At 46.4% G+C, this 22,888-nt stretch overlaps 2 protein-coding genes across 2 annotated transcripts in view; both read right to left on the bottom strand.

The window, feature by feature from the left end:
- Positions 1 to 1,391: 1,391 nt before the first annotated feature.
- Positions 1,392 to 6,881, bottom strand: LOC144129911 (uncharacterized). The gene is made up of 2 exons (XM_077663970.1): positions 5,431 to 6,881; positions 1,392 to 1,872 (listed from the first exon to the last, which is right to left on the bottom strand). Exons 1-2 carry the CDS (start codon positions 6,657 to 6,659, stop codon positions 1,392 to 1,394), a joined length of 1,710 nt encoding a protein of 569 aa, XP_077520096.1. The 5' UTR covers positions 6,660 to 6,881.
- Positions 6,882 to 11,307: 4,426 nt separating this feature from the next.
- The window catches only part of LOC144130442 (alpha-tocopherol transfer protein-like), a 25,081-nt gene continuing 13,500 nt past the window's right edge, over positions 11,308 to 22,888 (bottom strand). Inside the window, exons 3-6 of the mRNA XM_077664360.1 lie at positions 17,463 to 17,714; positions 15,314 to 15,507; positions 13,515 to 13,625; positions 11,308 to 11,561 (exon numbers count right to left, since the gene is read on the bottom strand). Coding sequence (XP_077520486.1) covers positions 11,373 to 11,561; positions 13,515 to 13,625; positions 15,314 to 15,507; positions 17,463 to 17,714 — 746 coding nt within the window. The 3' untranslated portion in view covers positions 11,308 to 11,372. The remainder of the gene's footprint in view (positions 11,562 to 13,514; positions 13,626 to 15,313; positions 15,508 to 17,462; positions 17,715 to 22,888) is intronic.

The raw sequence follows: 22,888 nt of genomic DNA, 5'->3' as shown, positions 1-22,888 counted from the left end.
TCCCTTTAATCTCATTCATATCAATTCTAGTAAACCAATAACGCTCGTTACTTCAACGTCTTCTAGACGGTGGCGGTATTTTTTCATACCTCCGCATACAACGAGCAATAATAAGTTGTAAATATCACCGAAGCTATATTAAATATATAATCTCTTGTATGAGCACCTTTAATGTCGTTTCGAAGAAAGCAAGATGTTTGAGAAATAAAGAAATGCCTACTACTGTGTGTGTATCAGTATCTATGGAAACCGCCAGTCGCTCGACCACAAACGTTTCTCTCTTTTCGTATTTCTTCTTTTTTTTCCACCTGGAGACGCGGACCCAGGGCTACTGCACCTCTTGTTGCGCATGGTATGACGTTGTGGAGTGTTTTTAAACTCGTCTCTTCCGGAAAATAAACATTTGTTAGTAGCGGTTCGCGGTGTGAGCGCGTCTGTCCGTTCCTGCGCAAAATTACCGCTTTCCAAAACCCTAAAGATGAAATACCAACTAGCCCCAGTAGTCGCTCTCCTGATAATTGCCTAGGTTTCCTCCTAATAAAAAAAAATACTTCAGGTTCATCGCTACTTATGGGCAAGAGCTAGGTACCGACCTGCGAAACATCGGACGGAACAGGAGGATTTTTTTTTTGCGGCCTGTATTAATTTGGTTTATGTATTTTGAAAATTTTGTCCTGCTCTGGTGCATAAAGCCCTTTTTTTTTCCGCCCGCCCTCGGATCAGGTGACCTACCAGGATACATTCCTAAGTACGCCAAACGCTGGCGCAAAATTCGCATTAGTATGCATTTGTGACGGAATGACGCAGAAGAACGGGACAAGAGACAAGCGCTGTCTCTTGTCTCGTTTCTATGCGCTGCTCCGTCACAAATCAGTAACAAACATGCCCAAACTGCCGTCCTATTAGTATATAGTCGCTGAACATACTGCTGCGTGAAACTTTATTGCGCGTGTGCCTGTTTAACAGCTGGGTTTTCAGAGCTTGAAAAACAGCCGAGGGTAATAGTAGTCACAAAAAAGTGTTGCCATAAACTTCTATAATTTATTTTTTTATCTTTTGAATAAATAGCGCCGTATAGATTATCCAATGGCGACCAAGAGAGGGGAAGAGGTCTAAATAAATCAGCCTTGACATAATTTGGCTAGAAGCGCCGTTTCAAGTTTTCAACTAGTGTCCATTGTTTCTGTGTAAACAATCTTAAAAACAAAGTTTGTCGCGTTTAGTCGCAGGAATGAATACCATTTTTCGCTTCTATGCAAAACAGTCATTGTCCCCTGCTTAACTGACACAAATTTGCGTCCCGCTACCGGCATGACTGTAAACCTCCGCATCGAAGTTGTACGGTCTTGTCTAATGTGCGCAAATCAGTTTGTTCATCAGGCACACATTCGTCACTGAAAAGAGCAAGCCCTGAGTGGCTGCATGAGAGGCGTACGCTGGCACTGGAACGCGCTCTCAAACTCTGGCACGTACGCCACCGGAACGTTCACGCAGTCCACGTCAGTCCTTAGAGTCTCGGTAGTGCACCTAAAGTAAGCCTCAAGCAGGAAGAAGAACTGCGCGTGAGACAAACCGCCCACGTCTCGAGGGGTGTACCAGTCTTCCTGGGGCATGGTCCCCATCACAGTACGCAGTGCCAGGGAGGCAGCTGCCACGCGGACTGTCCTCTCGTAGCCGTTGCTGAGTGGGCCTGCGAGTCCGTCGCTCTCTCTCTGGGAGGCCTCGATGAAGCAGCGTATTAGCCGCTTCACATTGAGCTGCGAGACACCGTCCCAGTCATGCCGAAGCACGGCGGACCATAGCAGCTCAGCCAGAGGTACGCCCAGCACTGCCATGTTGATCGGACTTGAATCTTTCGAGACGTGCAGATAACTGCAAAGAAAAAAAAGGCACACTTCAAAAGGGAGTGCAACCGTGTTAAATACGAAATAATTGATGCGTCTTTAAGATGAAGCCAGGAGTAGGCTTGTTTTGAATGTTGTTAAAGCGAGACGTGTTAGTAGTTCAGCCAGCGGATTCGACACAGTCCCCTGCCCCACTTTTTGTCCTCTTCATCCATGTCCTCGTCAGAATGCTTTCTCCTTGTAACCCCATGCTTCTGACGGCGTTGGTAGATTGTACGTTCGTCCGCAGACCTGACTAGAGCGCTCGAACTGTGCCGTCTGCGCTGGGATGGATGGATGGAAGATATGAGCGTCCCCTTTGAAATGGGTCGGTGGCAGTTGCCACCATGCTCGGCTTCCCCCCCACCCCCTCCTTATTTTAAGAGCGTTAGCTCTTACTCATAATGTTTCGAGATTTCGTGGCGTCTGCTACCACCCTGAGATCACAACGCCATCTGTGGCAGCAACTACTCATCACGTTCCGAGATTTCGTGAGGTCTCCTACCACCCTGAGATCACAGCGCCATCTGTGGAAGTAACTAGAGAACAGCACATCTCGCATTGAGACTTGTAGCGCTATCTACAGTAGCATTGTAGAAACAACCACCTGCCCCATGTCAGTGATGACGGCGTGGTCCAATATGGTGGATAGAGGTGGAACTATGTGAGTATGACGTCAGGGTACGAAATGACGGCATAGTTTCGTGTTCTCGAATTCAAAATAGCGGCCATTAAAATTGATTGCGCCCATAAGGGGACGCTCTTATGTTCCATCCATCCATCCGTTATGAGCCGTCTCCCTCGGGAGCTCCTCTCAGATGTGCTCGTTTAGCCGATACGTTCACGTGTTTGAAGAAGGATATGGATGATCCCAAACCATCGACATCTTACGCCGTGGCCGAAGATCTGGAAAATAAGTTAAAGAGATCAGACATACTCGGATACTTCGGAGAACGCCGGGCGGCCAAATTCGTATTTCCATTGGTGTACCTCCCTTTGATCTCATATCAATTGTATTAAACCAATAGACGTTTTCAGCATACCGGAGACGTACTACCGGAGACGTATACCGGTTTAGCGGACTCCGCCTGCGCATGCGCAGTGGCATTGTTGGGGTGAGTGGGAGCCACGGTGCGTGCGCAGCCGGCGTTCGGTAAACCCGTATACGCCTCCGGTAGTACGTCTCCGGTATGCTAAAAACGTCTAATAACGCTCGTTACTTCAGCGTCTTCTAGACGGTGGCGGCCCTTTTTGTTTAACTGCATAGTAAATTGTTATTAAAATTCGCCATTTTCTTTAAATACGTTTTCGTACACTTCTAACCTTATGTCACCTTTCTGCTTTTGAGCCACCAATCTTCCAATCGCTTTTTGCTAACTTCCACCGCAGAGTTATTTACATTAACATTGTTATCGCTGAACCTTATAGCCTCAGGAAGAGTGACTGTACCTGCATCGGCATCCGGATGGGTACCATTGCATTTAGTATGAGGTGTTCAATAGTTTCTACAGATTTAGTACAGAGAGCACATCTGTGATCGTTAAATTTTTTTTTTTGTAGCTGCGCGTTCTAAGACACCCTAGCTTCAAAGAGTAGGACACTTTTTCTTGAGTTATCATAGAAAGATTCCTTCCTGAGCTGCCTTTTCCAGTAGCGATATGGTTCTACACTATGCTTCTTTTCGATTTAATTAATCCATTTTTTACCTTACGCGCTTTTACCTGCCGTTTAATGCTGTTTCTTTCTCCATTCTTGTGTCCGGCATACTTACTGGATAGTTTCCTAGTTCTTTTCCGCCATTGCGAGCCAAAGCTCGTTCTGTACAAGTATTTAAATACCTTAGCTGCCCATCTGTTATCGTCCAATTTCCTTAGGCGTTCTTCATATAGTATTTTACTCTGAGCTTCCCGTGCTTCGAACGCAGCCCACCAGCCCGTAGCCTTCTGTACTGCCCCATTTGTGGTTTTGCCGTGCGCACCTAGTGCTAATCTTTCAACAGCTCTGATTTACTTTTAATCTCGACTGAAATTCTGCCCTTAAGCACAAAACCGCATTCCCGAAAGTAAACTCCGGCACCATTATTCCTTTCCAAATACCTCTCAGTACTTCATACCTGTTGTAGCCCCATAATGTCCTAGGTTTCATAGTCCCGGCATCTCTTCGCCCTTTTGCCCTGAGCCGTTCTTGCTTTTCCGTGCATATCTTCCCTTCGTTTACCCATAACCCGATATATTTGAATTCGGCCACTCTGGGCATTTCGTGGCCTTGTATTGCAAGTACCTGATCAGTTGTATCGTTGAAAATCATCACACCTGACTTGGGCTAAAACTGAAACCTAGAGCGTCTCCTTCGTCTCCACACAATTAACAGTAGATGCGCCATCTCTAACCAGGCGCTGCCGCTAGACGTCACTCTGCGCGCTGCGGAGCTCAGACGGCACGGAGTTCGAGCGCTCTTGGCAGGTCTGCGGACGACCGTACATACGGTTCACGGTGAATAGGCCTCAGACTGCACGGTGCCAAAGAAGGGCAGCAGCGCGAGTGGCAAATGAGTCAAGTCTGAAGCAAGAGCGACGGCGGCAGCCACACAGGTAGAAATGTGAAGGAGAAATTGCTTGGAAAACAAGTGTAAACGTTGTGCGTCGCGCAGTAGGAAGTGACCGTCTTCTAGACCACAAGGCACTGACGACTGTCAAAGAGGAGACGACGTGAAATAAATTTTCCCTGCAGACATACGCAGAAGCGGCCTATGCTTATTTTCTAACTTTGAACTTCGCGTCGTTTCTGTTGGGAAGAGCCGCGCTGATAGTCGACAGCCGTAGTGATAGCCGTTGCGCTTCGCTACAGGCTATCTTCACTATAATTTAACTGCGCCAGCAGCACGCAATTATCCAGAACTCTCTCTGTGGCTTAAATTACACGCGACAGCGTGCGTATATATATATATATATATATATATATATATATATATATATATATATATATATATATATATATATATATATATATATATATATATATATATATATATATATATATATATATATATATATATATATATATCCTATGCGTTGAATGTTTTAGAATGCAGACAAGGGAATTGAATTCTACCTTTTACGACTTTTACAGATTTCGCACCCGTATACAGGTGTCGAAAGTTGGCGAAAAGCGTCACTGTTTCTTTATGTGCGCTAGCGCATCTGAAGCCAAATTTCTATCAGGCTCCAAATAATTTGATAGTTACTATCATAGTAAACTAAACTCTGCCGCCTGAGCTGTGATTTATTTCTTTAGAGGATAGAAAAATTAAGATCTTAACTCAAATGGAAACTTTTACTGTTTGCACCGCTAGGAGGAGAAAGGGTTAACGTGTGGATGAGGTTGGAAAGAAATTATTGGCTCTGAACTTCCTCTTCTCTGAAAACGTGACCGATGGCACGAAATTAAACTAGTTCCTTCCAATCCCCACCTCAGATAACCTGGCAGATATATCACTAACGGTAGAACTCTGTTAACAAAAAAAAAGTACCTTTCACAAGGCAACTCACCTGTAAAACGATGCTGGCACCTCCAAGTACAGTCGCCGCCCTGTGTGCAGAACCGGAACCAGTTTGCTAGCACTACCAGGCAAACCAAGCCTATGGCGCTTTTTCCTGGCCTCGAACTGAAACGATCGGCCCAGCAGCAAATTGCCGGTGAAGTCTACTGTCGTCGCCTTCGGTACCTCGGCAGCGTCAACGCTTGAGGCTTCTGCCGTCAGGAGGGTGATACTGCTTATTAGGCTGCGGATAGGACGGTGCGCCTCACGGCCAGCTTCGGAGACCAGAAGTCCAGACGAAGCCTCAAACGCGACCGCATCCACAACACTCCTGTACATATCTGCGACAATTTTCTCCTTCTCTGGCGAGCCGTATAGGTCCCAGTGCGCGGTGTTCACGAGTGCTGTCATGTCAGTCGTTAACTCCATGCACGCAGGGTGCGCATAGTCGGTGCCGCGTGCCGAAGGGATGGTGAGGTAGCTTCTGGCGACGGTGTGAGCCACGAGGTAGACAGCTCCGACGGCCCAGTTATTGCTGTCGGTGATTTCTCGGCGAAGTATCACCAGCTGGTGCGGTGCGAAAGACTCGACGCTCACGTCTGCCGGGGAGTCCACCCAGGAGAGGATGGACAGCGCTTTAACGAACTGCTCGGCTGGCCACAGCTGTGATATGTTTGTCATCACGAAGCGCTCTACCGCACGCCTCTTCGAGTAGAGCGAGTGAAGGCGCTCTGCGAAGACCCCGACGTCATCGAACGTGAGGCGGGATGAATTGAGTTCCCGCTTGGAGCTGCCGTCACTCACCTGCCTGCTTGTTTCTCCGTTGCGGTTGTAGGCCATTAATGCTGCGGCAACACACTCCACACATTCCAAGTGCATTTCGGTGTTTAATTCCAAGGCGTCGTGGTAAAACAGCAACGTTGCGGTGGAGCTGAGATATTGAATCTCAACCACCGACCGGATCTGGTACCTCAGGTTGATCATGAACAGGAACGCTAGCAGATTCGGCTCGTTCAACTGCGCCAGCAGCTTGCTAGTGATGGCCCAAAGAGCCGCGGCCATCTGGACAAAACGGGAGGGCACGTCGTGACCGTCCTGGTCTCGATGCGGCTTCGCGTTGGACGCGGCTAAGCAGCTGGAATACAGGCCCTGGAGGAACATCCCCGCCTTGCTGCTGGTCAGCGAAGAGGCAGAGGAGGCAAATCTACCGGCGGGAGCAGCGGGGAGACCGAGGATCATTTATTCGAGGCTTCTGAGCAGCATTTCAGACTTGCCGGTCCCGTTCCTGACGACACCGGCGCACACGTAGGCGTACAAGTTGTCGCATGGCCTCACCGTGTCGTTCACGATGGCGACGAGCTGGCGACCCACGGATGGGCAGCAGAACGATGGGGACCACGAAGTCTGCTTGATGCTCATTGCTTCCAGCGTCAGAGCAACAGCAATCATGGCCATGAAGATTGTGCTGGCCAATACAAGCACTACCCGCGCGACCATAAGTCGAGAAAAGCAAAATAAGAATCGCTCGCTGTTTTCGTTACCGTGAACATAGACTTGGTCCTGGCCTGGTTCGTTCATTTTCTTCTTCTTCAGGCTACCGTAAAGTTCTAGAGCTACGGTTGTTGCAAATACGTGATGAATAAATGGTACGGTTTTAACGTAGTTTAACCGAGTAGACGTGCGAAAGCATGCTTTTAGGCTGATTGGCGCATGGTTTGGCTCATGGTTGTGTCTTCGGCACTTTAGTCGGCACGTCTGGCGACGATATTAGACTCGGGTTAAGCTGTTCTGATGCGTTTGTGCTGCAAATGGAAGTCGATGATGACGACGATGTGCAATACACAGCGCGCGAGTGGTTGCAGTTTAACACGAGGCCCCACTGAATCCCCCGTCGTGGGTATGTGCCCTGTCACGAAGGCAACAACAACACGAGGCGTGATCGGCTTCGGCGATAGCACAGCGCTCTCGTGCAGGAGCCAGCGAAGCCGATCTGTTCGCGCCGCCATGAATTCGAATGCCATTTGTGGTAATATTTATACTATTTATTTTTATTTACTCTTGGTCGAGGTCAATGCTTCGCCGATGAATGGGCTTTTCAGGTTTGGTCGTGAAGTAGAGCTTTCGCTTAAAAAAAAAAGAAAATGTTATGATGGGAGTCTACTGTCCGTGCACATTCAAACTATTGAAAAACTGTCTATAGACGGTGAAATTCCAACTATGTAGTGTAAGTTGGTTTATCACAGCGTGGTAAAAGAACGAGCGTCAAAAGAGAGCCATATCTCGGTACCGTCCTTGGTGTTATTATTAGAGTATATTGTGAGGGTCGAAACTTCATCCGGTAATTTTATCACCCGCCGCGGTGGCTCAGGGGCCTTGGCATTCGACTGGTGATCCCAATGACGAGTCACAAAATTTGGCCGCCGCAGCCGCATATTGATGAAGACGAAATGCAAAAACGCTTTTGTGCTTTGCGATGTCAGCGTACATTACGGAGCCTCGGGTGCTTAAAATTACTCGCGAACCATATTCATTATGGTGTCCCTCATAGCATATGTGTCGCTTTAAGACGTTATAACCACACACCACTACCGCTGGCTTAATCGTCCAGTCCGTGGAGTTTATAGGAGAGAGATAAATACATTCTCCCCACTTAATCGCGGTTGACACGGTTCAAAGCCGCCGGACCCCACCCCGTGATCGCGTACGCTACCGAGCGCACGCCAACCGCGGCGGGCCTTGCTATGAGGGAACAAAGAAACGACACATTGGCTGACACAAACAGGCATTTATTGCTACAGCAACAATAACGCCAGCTAGCATTAAGATATACTAATCAATCGAGGTCGTCCGACTCACCAGCAAGGTTCCGAGTGAATGTTCGCCCGCGCTAGGGCAAGGGATATACTCCGAGGCCGGACGGGATGAGATACGGGAGCCAGTCTTCCCGCCGCTTGCTCGCCCCGTTTCTCGACACGTCCGCTCGCGCCGACGATCCCAGCCGAACCCCTTCTGCTCTTCCGCGTGCGAGCAGTCTCTCGCGCTTCGACGCTGGCGCCCTCTCTCGTTAGTTAAGGTAATTAAAAGGAAATGTGCTTCTCCTCGAGGCAAGGCTGCTGCTGCACGGTGTATCGCGCGGAAGTCTACACAGGGGACTGCAGGGCAGATCCCCACAAGTCCCATGCCTGCAGATGAAGGAGGAGGATAGCGCCCAGAAAGCATCCGGCTTTAAAACCTTGCCAAATCATGATGGCGAGTTTTTTTTTACCTGCTTTGGATTATTCTATGGTTATCGCGCCCTAAGCGGGTGCTACTTGAGATGGGGCTGCATTAGGAGCAACTCTTCCTTCCTTTTTGCTATCCTCTCAAAAATTTTTTATTTACTATTATTACTTTTTAATTACTTTATTTAACCCTCACCTCTTTGTCACCTCGATTTTCATTCCAATCTCTTCGAAATCTCTCAAAATTCATTATTAGTTTTCCCAGATTCCTAAACCTTTATTTATGAGCCGCTTGAGATCACTCCTGATGAGTTTTTTCCTGTTTGGATATGCACCAAATCCTGGCCAATCTCTCACCGTGGGTATGTGCCATCGCTTCGGATGCAACAACAACAACAGCACGCACGGACGCTTCTTTCTTCGCGAGGGTTTGGCGCTGAGCTCTATCCTCTTCATTATAGCAATGGACGTCGTCACAGAGCATATTAGAGATGAAGCGCCTTGGTGCGTACAGCTAGCACCGCCATTCTCCGTCACTCGCCGCCCACCGGTCACTCGAGAACCATTGTCTCCTCCTCGCGCCCTCTACACGACTGTCATGACTTAGTCAACAATGACTGAGTGCGGCATGAACACACTGAATGACAATCTCACTGCACGTGCTGCCCCGAAGTGCTAAGAATATATTTTCCAGAGAATACCTGTTCTACTACACAATTTTCTGATGCTTGCCTGCATTGTAAACTTCACTTAGGAACGAAACTGCACATTTCACCTGGCCATAGTGCTGACGATGCCGAGCTCTGCGGTGAAAAGGCACAAAGAGACGACACAACTTACGGCTCAAGAGCCCAAATTCAAAATTTTCTTTTCTCGCCTTAAACAAAAAATAATCTTTATTAAAACTACAAAAATTAAAGGCAATAATCTGTTCTACTAAACCCCCCATCGTTTGTTTTTTACTTGGACCACCACAAGGTGAAATATACTAGTGTTTTGGTTCAAAACGAAGTTTTCTGCAGCTTCAGTATAGGATTTCACTTCGACGTATCTAGTTTCATCAGCTGTAACATTTTTTATACGTAATGAACATCTAGGGAAGCAAGATGGCCATTTTGAACTTCCAAGCGGAAGTTGATGAATATGTTTTTTTTAATGTCAAAATAGTATAATTTTTGCATTTTATCTAAATTCTAAAAAAAAAAACATTTATACCATCCAAAAATGCATGGTCTGAATCTAATCGAAAGCCAGAATCTGTGCAAATGTCATAAAAAACTTGTGAAGTGTTTTCCAAAAATTTTCATTTTTTATCCACTATTGATCAGCGCCTTGTTTCACGACTTTTCGAAACGTTCAGACTGAGCTAACCTCACGAATAATTTTTTTTCTCCAAAAATATTTTAGACTTAGATTATGAAGATTGCGATAACTTTCTAATATTTTTTTTAACAAATTGGTATGGTCGGGCGCAAAGTTTGGGAAGTTTGACGTGGAATGACCCCTTTGGGCGTTAGCGTGGTGTTATTGGCGCGCGGGCCGAATTCACTGCGGTGTGCTCGAGTCTTACTTCTGTTTTGTTATTTCCGTGCCCTACAGACTGCAGGCGGCATCCATCACTACTTCTCCGCCAGTCTCTCCTCCATTTCACCTCTTTCATTCCTACCCTCACGGCATGGTTCAGGTGTCCATCCAGAGCGAGACAGTTCACGCGTCTTTTCTCTGTTTCTTTTTAACGCTGCCGCGTTAATCGTCGCGTTCAGGCAAAAAATCGGCGTCGTCATCGTCTTTGTCGGCGTGAGCGAAAATCCCCAGATAAGCAACCTAAGCTGGCCGCCTAGGCCACGTGACCTTGCGACGTCATCGCAACCTGTCCACCGGACTGTGAGCAAACTGCCCACCGGGGCATATGGCAGTTATATGATTGATTGGTCGCGAGAGGTCGCTCGCGGAGAGCAACCTGGCTCTCACAAGCCCCACTGATGGCTGTGTTTGAAACAGCCACCTGCCTGTGCAGTGGCGCATCGCTTAATCACTGCACCACTGAGCCAGAAGTGGTAGAAGGACTCCCAGCGATCTATGATTGTAAATTAAAGAATGAGAAATTCCGCATATAACGGCATTAACCTGCTATTGTGGGCGGAGCTTAAGTGTTCCCTCTGTTTTTTCATCCCGGGGTTGTTTTTACCGCCAGGAAAACGCGTTCTTGCACTATTGCAGCTAACCGCCCATGAAGAAAATGAGTGCTTGTGTTCAATGCTAAAGTGGAAACTTATGGTATTCCTGGCGTTTCCACAAAGCAAGGAAACGCTCTTCCACCTCGAAGCAAGAATTTAGTTTGCTTGCATAAGGTAATGTACAAAGGATAGGACACTGCAGAAAAATGGGTCGCACTGTATAAAATAGGACAACATTTCCTGTTAAAGTCGCTCAGCCATTAAGGAAGAAACTTAGAATGTCGAAGTACGAATTACCAGACGGCAAGGGGCGCTTGAACAAAACTTGTACTTCAAGAGGCACTTCCTTAAGTGCTTCTGTTGGTGTCATGAGTTGACGCCTGCCAAAGGTTCTCAGACACAATGAAAAAAAAAAAAAATGTAAGGAATAGAACATGGGATGAATTTTCGTTAATTTCTTTTTATCGGAGTATAAAGACTGGAAACATTTATGAATATAAAAGACATGACTACGACCGCAGTGCAGCAAGGAAAAACAGTTGCGCCGCCATCCGCTAAATGTGGGTGTTTTCTTTTCCGTAGCCATATTGGCTCACTTCTTTAAAGTAATCATTTCGCCTCAGCAAGTCCTCTTCTAGCGCATCGAAGTCGTAGTTCTCGAAAGTTCCTCCGACTTCTTGAGGAATAACGTCTGCAGGAACCACATCAAACAGTTTGTTCAGTTCGTAGCCCATGAGGTGAATCTGGAAAAACAATTTAATTAAGTTGTGAACCCCCACCCCAGAATTGTGAGTAAACAGAGATATGCTGAAACTGCTTTAACGGGAACAAAAAAAAGATGTTTCTAATTTTGTGTTCTACCAAAAAACGCTTAATTTGTACCAACGGAGATGTTTCTAAAACAGTTTTCTATGAAAGGGCAGTGATGTTTCTGCGGCTTTCAGTGTTGTACACACAGGCATCTCTAGCTGTCGTGGTAGACGCTACAGTTGCAATGGCGGCGCAGAAAACGCAGCCAAAGTAATCCGTTAACATGCTGCGACAATGTATTGCATTTTTATCGAATGAGCTAGCAACCTGTGCTCCATTACTCTTCTCGTAGAACAATGGTAGCATTTTACGCGACGCAAAGCCCGACTTGATGAAGCAAACTATTCTACAAACGACGCCAAGATCTGAAAACGACCAAGGAGCAGTATATAGGAATGAAATATTTTATCGTATCAGCCCTGTTTTGCATCCTCTGTGCTATACCTAAGGGGGAGCATTGTGTTTGTGTTGGTTCGAGAATCAACGCAAATCACAACACCTTGACCGCACGCGTACGCGTACTCACCACGCAGCCAGTGCAGGCTAATCAGGCTGGCTGTATCAGATCGTGCTGTTCTAGGTCACTGTTATCGCGGTGTTCTCGGAGACGTTTTTACGTTGTTTATGGCAACTGCCGAAATTACTCCCCTTCTCGCCTCCCTCTCTTGACTCCCGGTTTCCTTTAATTCTCCTCTTGGACGTAAAAGTGGACGGACTATCTGAGTGCGATGCCTAAAGATCTCACTAGTGTCTCCTTATTAAAAAAAATGGTACGGCGAAAATAATAAAGTCGCAGTTATACTCCCTGTCTAACCATATATAACTTATTCGAAATTTTGTTGGAGGCTTTGGCTCTTATTTTTTCCTTAATTTTCTCTGCTCGTTCGAGGGGCATACGCACACCCTGATAGGGTAACTTTCATATGCCGAAATAAAAGAGTAATTACTCATTAGCATCCACCCAAGCGTAGCCATACGGCTACAAAGGAGAGCTGTAGCTTCCATAGAACTTCGAAGAAAAATTCATTCTGGTTCGGGCGGGGTTCGAAACCGGGACCACCTCCTCACTGAAGCAGTCGCTCTACCAACTAAGCTAGCTGGTACGGCTAGCGTATGGTAGGACGAGAGCGAACTGCTCAACAACCCGAATATATCGTGCATATGTCCCTACGCTGGTCGTCCAGTGATATTTTGATAGTATATTTACTCCAGCCGCAAATAACGTAACCCCTCTTGACAGTCAAGAACAGTCAGGCTTGAGATAATTAAAGTGGGAAGTCATTTTCCAGCAAACGAGTCGGCTACATACAACATAGCTGTTCAACAGCGTACACTGCCAACAAAAACGAAAGCGGAGGTCAGAATAGAAGGCAGACGTCTTTGGCAGAAATCCCCCTGGGAAGGTAGAACCTGTGTGAATAAGAGCGACTCTTGCCACGATCTTTATACGAAAGACAGCGCCGATGTTTCAAGACCGGTTTCGTCTCTACTTCGTGGGAGACCAGAATGGTCTCTCATAGCAGGCGCATTTAAACGCGGCTGTCCATACCGGATAAGCCTAGGCTGCACATGGTCGGCAATGCTTCCAGCGACATGTTGATCATCTCACGTGTATTCTAAATATGCCAGGGTTATAAGTGAAGTCCCTTCAGTAGATTGGCTGCCATGCCAGTTATTCAGGCCTTGTCAGATCGCGTTTGATAACCACTTACTGGCTACAAAGTTCCAATATGGCCCTGGAATAGACACACATTTTTAGCTATGCTTGATTTTCTTTATTATTATGGCACGAATGGCCAACAAAACACAAAAGTAGCGTGCTGTCATGCCGCATGGCAAACTAGGTCACAGTAACGGAAGGGCAATAGCAAAAACCAGCTCCTTACCCTTTCTACGAGCTTCGCGCTCATAAATGGTCTGGTGATTGCGAATAGAGTGTCAAACACTACTGAATCGTTTATTACGTAGATGGCTTTCACCCGCACAGGGAAACATTTCTGAAAACAAACGAACGAGAATAAGACATGGCGACGATCATATTGAACAAAATCATGCTCAGGACTTTATTCACTTGTTAGCAACATTGCAGCAACGTGAGCAGCGTAATAGGGCACGCTGGTTTTCAAAATTCACTGAAAGCAATCATTACATTGTAAAGGATGTATAATACGTATGCAGAGACCAAACCAACAGATTGTAATCTTTGGCTTTTTCCCTCAGTGAGATATTTTCTCAACTTTAATTTTTTAATCGGACGATACTAGCAACTACATTTACATTAATATTTACACCAGGGGCCCTACTTTGCAAATATTTTTCTCGTTATTTTAGTCATGACGTCAGTCGTTACGAAAGTAACGGGAAGTGAAGGAAAAAAAACGTTCATTTTCGAATTTCTATATTTCTTTTTTTCTTTTCATTTTTTCTTTTCAGTCGCTGCATGGCGGCTGCGCTAGTGCGGCCGCTACTGGTAATCTCAAGGGGGCAACAGTTTAGTAGTTTTCATTCTTTTCATATGAAGTTACCGCTGTTAAGTTAGAAATCTCATTGTCATTATTATAACCATGTTTACCAAAATAGTGTTCTTGGGGAGTTGACATGAGCGCAGGCCCATCTGGGCGTGATTATGCTAATGCAATTGCAAATTCACATAATTCAAACCTATACTTTATACTAACTGACGCTTTCGTCACGTCATCATCAAATGTAGAGGAAGGCTTTGCTTCACTCGATCTTCGCATAATTTCAATAAATTTTTGGCTACTTTGAGATCGGATTATCGGGAGTCGGCTGTGTAAGCGTAACGTCGTCCGCCACAACTTAAAGTTACAGGCCGCCGCTGTGGCTCAGTGGTTATGGCGCTCAGCTGCTGACACGGAAGCCGCGGGTTCGATCCCGGCCGTGGCGGCCGAATACCGATGGAGCAGAATTTCTAGAGGCCCATGCACTGAGCGATATCAGTTCACGTTAAAGAACCCGAGGTGGTCGAAATTTCCGGAGCCCTTCACTGCAGCATGCCTCATAACCTTAGTAACTTTGGGGCGTTAAACTCCCATAAACCAAAAAGTTTCAGGGAAGCCATGGCGAATCATAAAAAGTCAAAAGAAAGAGAAACGGAACGTTACAGAAAATGGCCCCAGACTCATACTTGGATTAGAAAGCTGTGTATTTCCTCTGAGGTAAGGTCATTGACGGAACGCTATCTTGAACGAATCCCCTTTATCTATCTCTGTGAAAAGAAAACAAAGAAAGGTATAAAAAGAAAGGAATATACGTGACAGCTTTCTGCGTCACGAGAGCGCTGGCGTCAGGCACGTCCGCGAACAGACACAGCGAACGTTGTAAAATACAGCGGCTGCTGCTCAGACAAGGGTCGTTAGCTTTTCGAAGACGATCTTACTCGCAAGCTATAGATGAAGTTAAAGTTAAGAAAATCAGAATATAAAGCTTTTGCACAATCAAAAAAGCCTCTGATTATTTGTTATTGACAGCTTATTTTATTTTTATTTTTTTTTGTTCTTGCAAGCGCGCTTCGTTACTTCTCCTCAATGCTCCTTTATTTCTAGCAGTAACCGCTGGAGCACCGGCTTCATGCGGGCTAGTTCACTCGAAGAACAGTCTCAACTGCCAATGGCCTTGAGATGTCGTAAAGGTTTTGCGTACAGCAGATATTATGCTTTTTCACCTCTGTAATGTGCACGAGTTTCTTCGTGACAAATGGCGTCAGGTGCGTCAAGTGGCCTACACCAAGGCCGTTGTAGTCCAAGACGAACACTATGCCTTGCTTTTGAATGTCTTCGTCCAAAATCATCCATTCGACGAGGATCAGGCAGGCTTTGATGAATTCGCTAATTGTGCAGACTGAAGGATCCCAGGCTCCTGAACGTACAAGACAGACACATTTCCTGAAGGGCAGGAAATAATTTCAAGAGAACTGGCAAGCGACAACGTAAGCGAGATTTTTTTCTCAAAATGAGTGAAATTCACTACTGCGAAAAACGCAAGTTTGTTATTCGCATTAACTGTGGCGCTATCCAAGCTGCGATATGGTATGCTTTGCATGATAGAGTAACTCTAATCCAACAAAAATCCACAAATTGTGTAAATAATTTTGTCAGTGTTAGGACGTGAAATTGGGATTTGGCTTTAATAGAAGCTAAACACTGATTCTGACGAAATTTGGTTTAGGAAACTTCATTTAAGAAGTAGTTTATTCAAGCTCTGCCATCGAAAGCAACGTTTAAAAATAGCCATGCTGTTAATTCAGCAGAGAAAGGATTAGGATCTACAGTTCGTAAAACCGAAGGAACTGCGATGCTTCAGCAGCACTAGCAACAATGTGGAAATCAGGCTACGGTCTCAAGCGCTGACGCGAACTTTTTTTTTTTTTTTACAGCGAGTAACCATCAGAACCGAATAGACGTCACGTGGTCGTCGCTTCTCGAACCAGTCACGTGCCACCCCCCACTCCTTCCAGGTAAGCAGCGCACCCACGCGGGTGCCATCGGCAACTGCGTGCAACTGACTCGTGCAGCCGCGCTTCGCTACAGTTCGCGCCGCGCTCTCCACCACATGTGGCAGTGTCAGCTACTCGCGGAATTATTCGTGTCAAGCCACAAGCTTAAGCCTTGCAACTGTCGGTGCTCACACTTCGGCCGCTGTAAAGTGAGCTAGAATATTTATAGTTCGCTGTAGCAGCGGCGCATCCTTGCTTCTTGAGCGATGCGGCTTACGAACACTTCGCCATGGTCGTCTTTTGGGTTCGGATCTTCCACCGATCTCTGCATATTCTTCGCAATCGATGAGAAACTACTGACGCAGAAGGACCATAAACCATGCTACAAACTGTCTGAGCTATGAGTCGCAAGCTTACAAGAAGGCTCTCAAGTTGGCTAGATGAAATGGTGTCTTAGGTGCTTTACTTTTGGACGAGTCGTTTTGGCTCATTTTGGTCAGTACAACAGCAGGGTTTGGCTTCTCGATTGGAATAGGACGTGCACTCAAGTTTTAAAAGCGCTATTTTACCACTTCCGTTTTGATAGCTTTGCAAAGGAAATGTACATGAATGTGCTTATACATTACAGCTTAATTTCAATGAGTTTCGGTTTCCGGACCTCTCTTATTTCGAAAAAAAAAATATGTTCTTTTTTTGTGAGGATAAAACATGAATAGAGAGCTAGCAATAAACTCTCCAGAATCTAGTTCCTATCAACGTAGTGACCGTCACGTAAAATTTTAACAACTTTAGGTGCCAGTGGTTTGCCGAAAGCAGGGGGAATTTAAATGACGCACGCTACAACAAAACCGCCGTTCGCCTATGACAACATGTGAAAACATCCGTCCAAAGAGCGCAGAAAAAAAAAAACACCGTCTACTTTGCTTCAGCGTGGCGCTGCTGGTACAATTCATAAAAAAGAAGGCACTGCACAGGTAGACAGGGGAGAATAGATGAAACTTGCGGCTGCTAATGCAGGACAAATTTTCTTCAAGTGTGAAGGTTCTAGAAAACGTGCGCAGCTTCTCTTTAGCCTCATGGCTGCACTCCGATGGATGCTACCTGACAATTAGTCCATTATTTTTAATGTACAGAACCGTTTATTTGCACAGGATTTTAATCTCATGGCTAAATGGCGACGAGGTCGAATTACACTAATTTAGGTAGAAATTTGGAAGATATACCACTTCACGGATCCGCATCTAAGTAACCAGTGACCGCCTTCATCTATCACCAAAATCCAAAGTTTCGACTTCTTATGGAAACCAGTCATCTTGCGAGAGCAATAATGTTAAGAGCTAAGACGAGAATACTAGAATGATGGACAGGGAACACTCACCTACTCGGTAAAGTAGGACGCCTCGACCGCTTGAGTCTCGTTGTCGTGACGCAGCTGCGAGCTTATTCTTTCTGCAGATGTCGTTGTAAAGCATAGTCGACGGCAAAAAGTCGTCGAAAATCTCCGGCGCCTCCTTTCTCACTTTGAAGTACTTTTGTATGTTTTCGACTGTGGCCTCAACGTTGTACTTTCGAGAGCGCAAGAACTTCAGCAGGAACGCGTCGTCCATGGGGCAGCTCAACGAACCCTCATCTGACCATAAGAAAAGGAAGAAAACGAGGTGAGAGTCAACCAATAGCGGAGTTATGAGGGTAACAGCAACAACCACCATGTGGGTATGTGCCATGTTTTAAGAGGAAAAAGAGGAAGAAGAAGTTATGCATCCAGTGATTTGATAGACCCTCAGTAAGAGGACTGGACAGCCCATGCCTCCTAGCAGCTGTGCACCCGCCAGCTAAATAATTGTAAAATGAAACAGTACGTGTTCTCCCCCCACCCCCTTAAAAAAAAGAAGCAGGAAAGAGAGAGGGTTTATTGACTTGAAAGGCAGAGAGGTTGGCCTGAAAAATATCTGGCCTGCTACTGTGCACTGGGGAACGGGAAGAGGAGAAAAAAGAGGGTCACGATGGGGGGTGATGATGATGGGAGGAGGCAGATGAAAAAATACATAAAGGCACACTTTCTAACATCACCAACGCGAGGCAAGGTCCGTGTCGCTTAAAAAGTTTGAGAGCGCTCGCGTTGTCTGTACAGTTTTCAAACTATCTGGCCAAGCGCCGAGGATCAAATCCTCCGAAAGGGGCCTTGAGTCCATAGACTTCAAAACTGATGCAAGCATGAGTCTTTCACATGTATATTCTGGACACACCACTGAAACATGTTCTATAGTCTCTTGCACGCCACATGTGGTACAGTCCGGGGAGTCAGCTTGTCCTATTAAGTGCAAGTATTTGCGCGTGAAGGCGACGCTTAAACGTAATCTGCAGATTACGCATGCAACAGGGCGTGGTATTCCGCGAGGAACAGAAAAGGTCATCGCCGGATCTAGCCGTTTAAGGCGTATGTTTCGAGTGTCTGGCAGGGCCCAGTACCTAGCCGTCGCACTCCTCATTGATTCCGAAAGGAGACAAGTTGTGTCCACTATAGAAAACGGTACGCAGGCCACTGCTGAAGGCGCTCCTTGCTTCAGCGTCGGCGGTCTCATTTCCATCGAGTCCGCAGTGTCCAGGGATCCACTGAAACAATATACGGTGGCCTTTTTTTTTTTGAGCAAATGACAGGCGACTAGTGATATCAAGAGCAAGAGCTTGGTAGGCGGTGTGGCGTAGGAAGCAACCCAAAATTTGTAGCGCAGGTTTACAGTCAGTGAAAATGCACCACTCCTGAGGCGGTTCTCCGCAGATATGGCGAATCGCTTCCCGAAGGCCCGCAGGCTGTGCAGCGGTTGAAGTAAAATTGTGTGCTAAAATGAATCTGCGGGTCATCTGCTGAGCGGGGATTGCGAAAGCTGCTGTTGATGCCTTTGGTGACGCAGATCCATCCATGTATACGTGCACACAGTTTTGGTATTCTGACCAGATGTAGGCAATAGCAAATTGCTTCAGTCCGCTAACCGGCATCACAGATTTCTGGATTTTACAGGGACATGCAGGCATACTGAAGGCTGAGCCATAACCCATGGTGGCTGCAAGAGATGATGCGGCAGGGAATAGTCTGATGGCGAATCGGATCTATGGAAGCGCAGTGCACGTGCAAAACTGCTGTCTGGTCGCTCATCAAAAATTTCCGTCAGCGGGTGACAGCGGTGTCGTGTAAGCGCGCGTAAATATACACGAAGTGGTTCGCGGGACAAGTAGATCGACATTAGGAACGCACGAGATTCCTCAATCGTGCCTTTGTTCGAGGCACAACGTGGTAATCCGAGTCATATCTTGAGCGCCTGTGCTTGGACACTTTCTAATGTCCGCAAGCAGGAAATGCTCATGGTAGAGAGTACAGGAAGGCTGTAACGAAGGTAGCCTGTAAAGATAGTATTGTAAAGTCTTAGCAAGGAGCGCTCCGTTGGGCCTCATTTAATGCCTGCTACGAAGCGAAGGACATGGCAAAAAATAGTGAGTCTTTTCTTTAGCACATTTATATGCCTCGACCATGACAGATCGCGGTCAATAATAATGCCCAAAAATCTGTGGTGGGAGACATATGGTATTGCAACCCCTGGACGTGTTACCGGGTAGCGGCAGACAGACTTGCGCGTGAATGCGACCAAAGAACGTTTTTCAGCTGCTAAGTGCAAACCCTGACGTCGTAGGTACCTTGAAGTAGATGACACGGCACGTTATAATCTCGCGCGCATTTGCGGACGTGTCGAACCCGAAGCCCAGATGCAGATATCATCAGCATAGGTACTGTTGTGAATGTGAATGGGAAGTTCATTCACCAGTCCAATCAATGCCACGTTAAATACGGTTGGGCTGAGAATTCCTCCCTGAGGAACTCCACGGCAAACCTGATGAAGGGTAGTCTCTCCATCAGGCGTAGACATGTAAACGGACCGGCCGTTGAGGTAGCTCACAATCCACGAGTGCATCCGGCCGCCAACGCCTATGTCGTCAAGGACATCAAGGGTGGCGTCATGAAGTACATTATCGTAGGTCCCTTTGATGTCTAAGAAGACAGCAGTGAAGATTCGGTGACTACGTTTTTCATGTTCCACTGTCGATATGAGGTCGATTATGCTGTAAATCGAAGAACGTCCCCGCCGGAACGCGGTCATCATGTCCGGATAGAGAGCATTCTGCTCTAAAAACCATTTGAGCCGCGCCAGCACCATTCGCCCCATAAGCTTACCGACACAGCTTGCTAGTGCAACTGGCCGGTATGAGGTACGATCATAAGGAGGCTTTCCAGGCTTCAAAAGAGCAACCAGGCGGCTGATCTTCCAGTGTTCTGGAACGATTCCGGAATCCCATGTATCATTGTAGTAACTGAGCAGCGAAGTTCGGCCTTCTATGCCAAGGTGAGAGAGAGACGCGTGCGAAATCCCGTCAGGACCAGGTGTAGATGCACGCCTACACGAGGAAAGAGCAGCTTCTAGTTCAGGCATCGTGAATAGCATGTCGTAGTGGTCGTCTGGTGAAGGTGGCACAAAAGCCTCCAAACTGTTTGATGCTACCGGAGTTGTGTCCAAAACCATTTTGCAGAATTCTGCTTCCTCTACATTATTATGGCGTTAGTAAATGGACATGGCACGGAAACGATAGCGTTCTTGTGGGGGTGAACGCAAGCTCCTGGCTACGTGCCAAATACGCGACAGCGGTTTGCGAGGGTCCAGCGATGAACTGAACTGCCTCCAACGTTGTCTCCGTAATCTCGCGAGGTGGCGCTTTATTTGTCGTTGAGCTCGGTGACAAAGGGCGAGATCATACGTGGACTCAGTTCTGTATTTGCTTTCGGCGCGCCGATGGGCTGAGCCTGGTCTTTCGAATTCCACGTCAATAGTAGATCCTCCATGGCGTAGGCGCACATATATACTGCGTGGACTCACCGAGAGAGGACGCAATCAGGCCTTCTATTTTAGACGGTGATGTGAGGTCCGCACAGGAAGTCTCCACGGACGTTCTAAGGCAGGCCAGTCTGTATATCGCACGCGAGACGAAGTAGTAGGTGCGTACCACTTGACGCATACATACGTTGGAATGTGGTCACTCCCATGTGTTTCCACGTCACTGCACCAGCTGACGTAAGACTGGAGACAGAAAAGAAGCAGAAAATTGGATTAAACGGGTATGCAACTAAAGACCGCGCTGGACGCACGGCAGAATATGGGTGAATCAGCGATAAGTAGAGCTCGCAGTTCAGTTTGCAGATGCGCCTATTTCAGACCTGTCAGGACGATGGTGAGGTGCGGTTAAATGCAAAGAAACTGTGCCAGCCGCACCGAGGATTCTCCTCACAAACGCGGTGCATTAGCCTTGCGCCGGACAATATTATCTATTCATCCGCCATTACACAGTCGAAGGCCAGATGTCACTAGTGAATGAAAGCGCCGTGCCATGGCTCTCGTTTAGTGGTAGTGGCGGGCTCTGTGCAGAGACAACAGTCAGCCAGGAAGCGTGCTTGGTATATGCTTGGTATATGCGTCCTTGGTATATTCACTCAGGGATTGGAATGGTTAGGCATACCAGCACCTGGGGCACTTGCATAGCTGATGCTATTAAGGAGGCAATCATGAGAAGATCCTACTCAGTTATATTCCATGTCGATCGTTTTCCTATCCTAACCCTAAGGGAAAGAAAAAGGATAGCAATGAATTACGTCTTATGTTATCGGGGATGAAATCTCCTAATGCATCTGCAGAAAAAGATTATGGTGCGGATTTTCCCACGTACTCGCGCAACCAAAATTTGCGATAAATGAGGACCCTAATATACCAGCTCTTAACATAAAGCCTAAAAGCCACTCCTAATAAAGAAGTTACGTTGAACGCGTCTGAGATGCTTTATGCCACATAAGAAGCCAGGAAATGCAGTATGTGGAAATATGTTGGAAATTTTGAATAGATCGATGGCATAGCGACAATAGTTCTCGATAAAATGAGTGGGATGATAGGAATAAGAAAGAGCGCCAGGCAGGGTGACATGATCTCACCGTTCTTATTCACTGCATACGTACAAGTGGTATTAAAATGATTCCACTGGGAAGAGTAAGCACAAGGGTAAATGCAAAAAACTTAAACAACTCAGTACGATTTTCTGATGAGATTGCACTGCTCCTTATTTCAGTGGAGGCAATGCAGCGCTTGAATAAGTACCTCGGAACGCCTTGTAAAACTATATTCAGTGTGAAGAAAACTAAAGCAATAGTCGAAAGGATAGGAAGAGAACAACGCTTCATGATAGGTAGTGGAGTATTGGAAGCAGTAAGGGCGTTAATCTCAATAGTCGAAGTAGTGGCGGCAGATCTGCACCGCGAGAAGTAAATTACCAGGAAAACATGATTAGGTTGATGAGCATTTGGTAGATGCTCTAAGGTTAATAATTAATCGCAACCTATCGACATCAGTCGACCGTAAGTACATTACTTTTCGCTTCCATCCCGCCAGTAATCAGATTTAGGGATGAAACCTGTTGAAAATATCGCGGCAAGGATCGGAAAGGAAAATGATACGGTTAAGGTACGGGCACAAAAAGAGCCGCGTGGGTAAGGGAAGAAGCTGGAGGCAAACAAACAAACAAACAAACAAACAAACAAACAAACAAACAAACAAACAAAGAAACAAACAAAAAACAAACAAAACAAACAAACCAAAATCGCAATAAAACAATATCTAAAGCGAAATAAAGAGGACGACAGGAGCGCGGAAGGAGCGATAAGGAGAACAGACAACCGATGGTCCTCACAGATAACTCAGTGGATTTTAAGGGAGC

Source organism: Amblyomma americanum, chromosome 4, assembly GCF_052857255.1.
Source record: "Amblyomma americanum isolate KBUSLIRL-KWMA chromosome 4, ASM5285725v1, whole genome shotgun sequence".
Taxonomy (NCBI): domain Eukaryota; kingdom Metazoa; phylum Arthropoda; class Arachnida; order Ixodida; family Ixodidae; genus Amblyomma; species Amblyomma americanum.
This window is presented reverse-complemented; position numbering and strand designations above follow the sequence as displayed.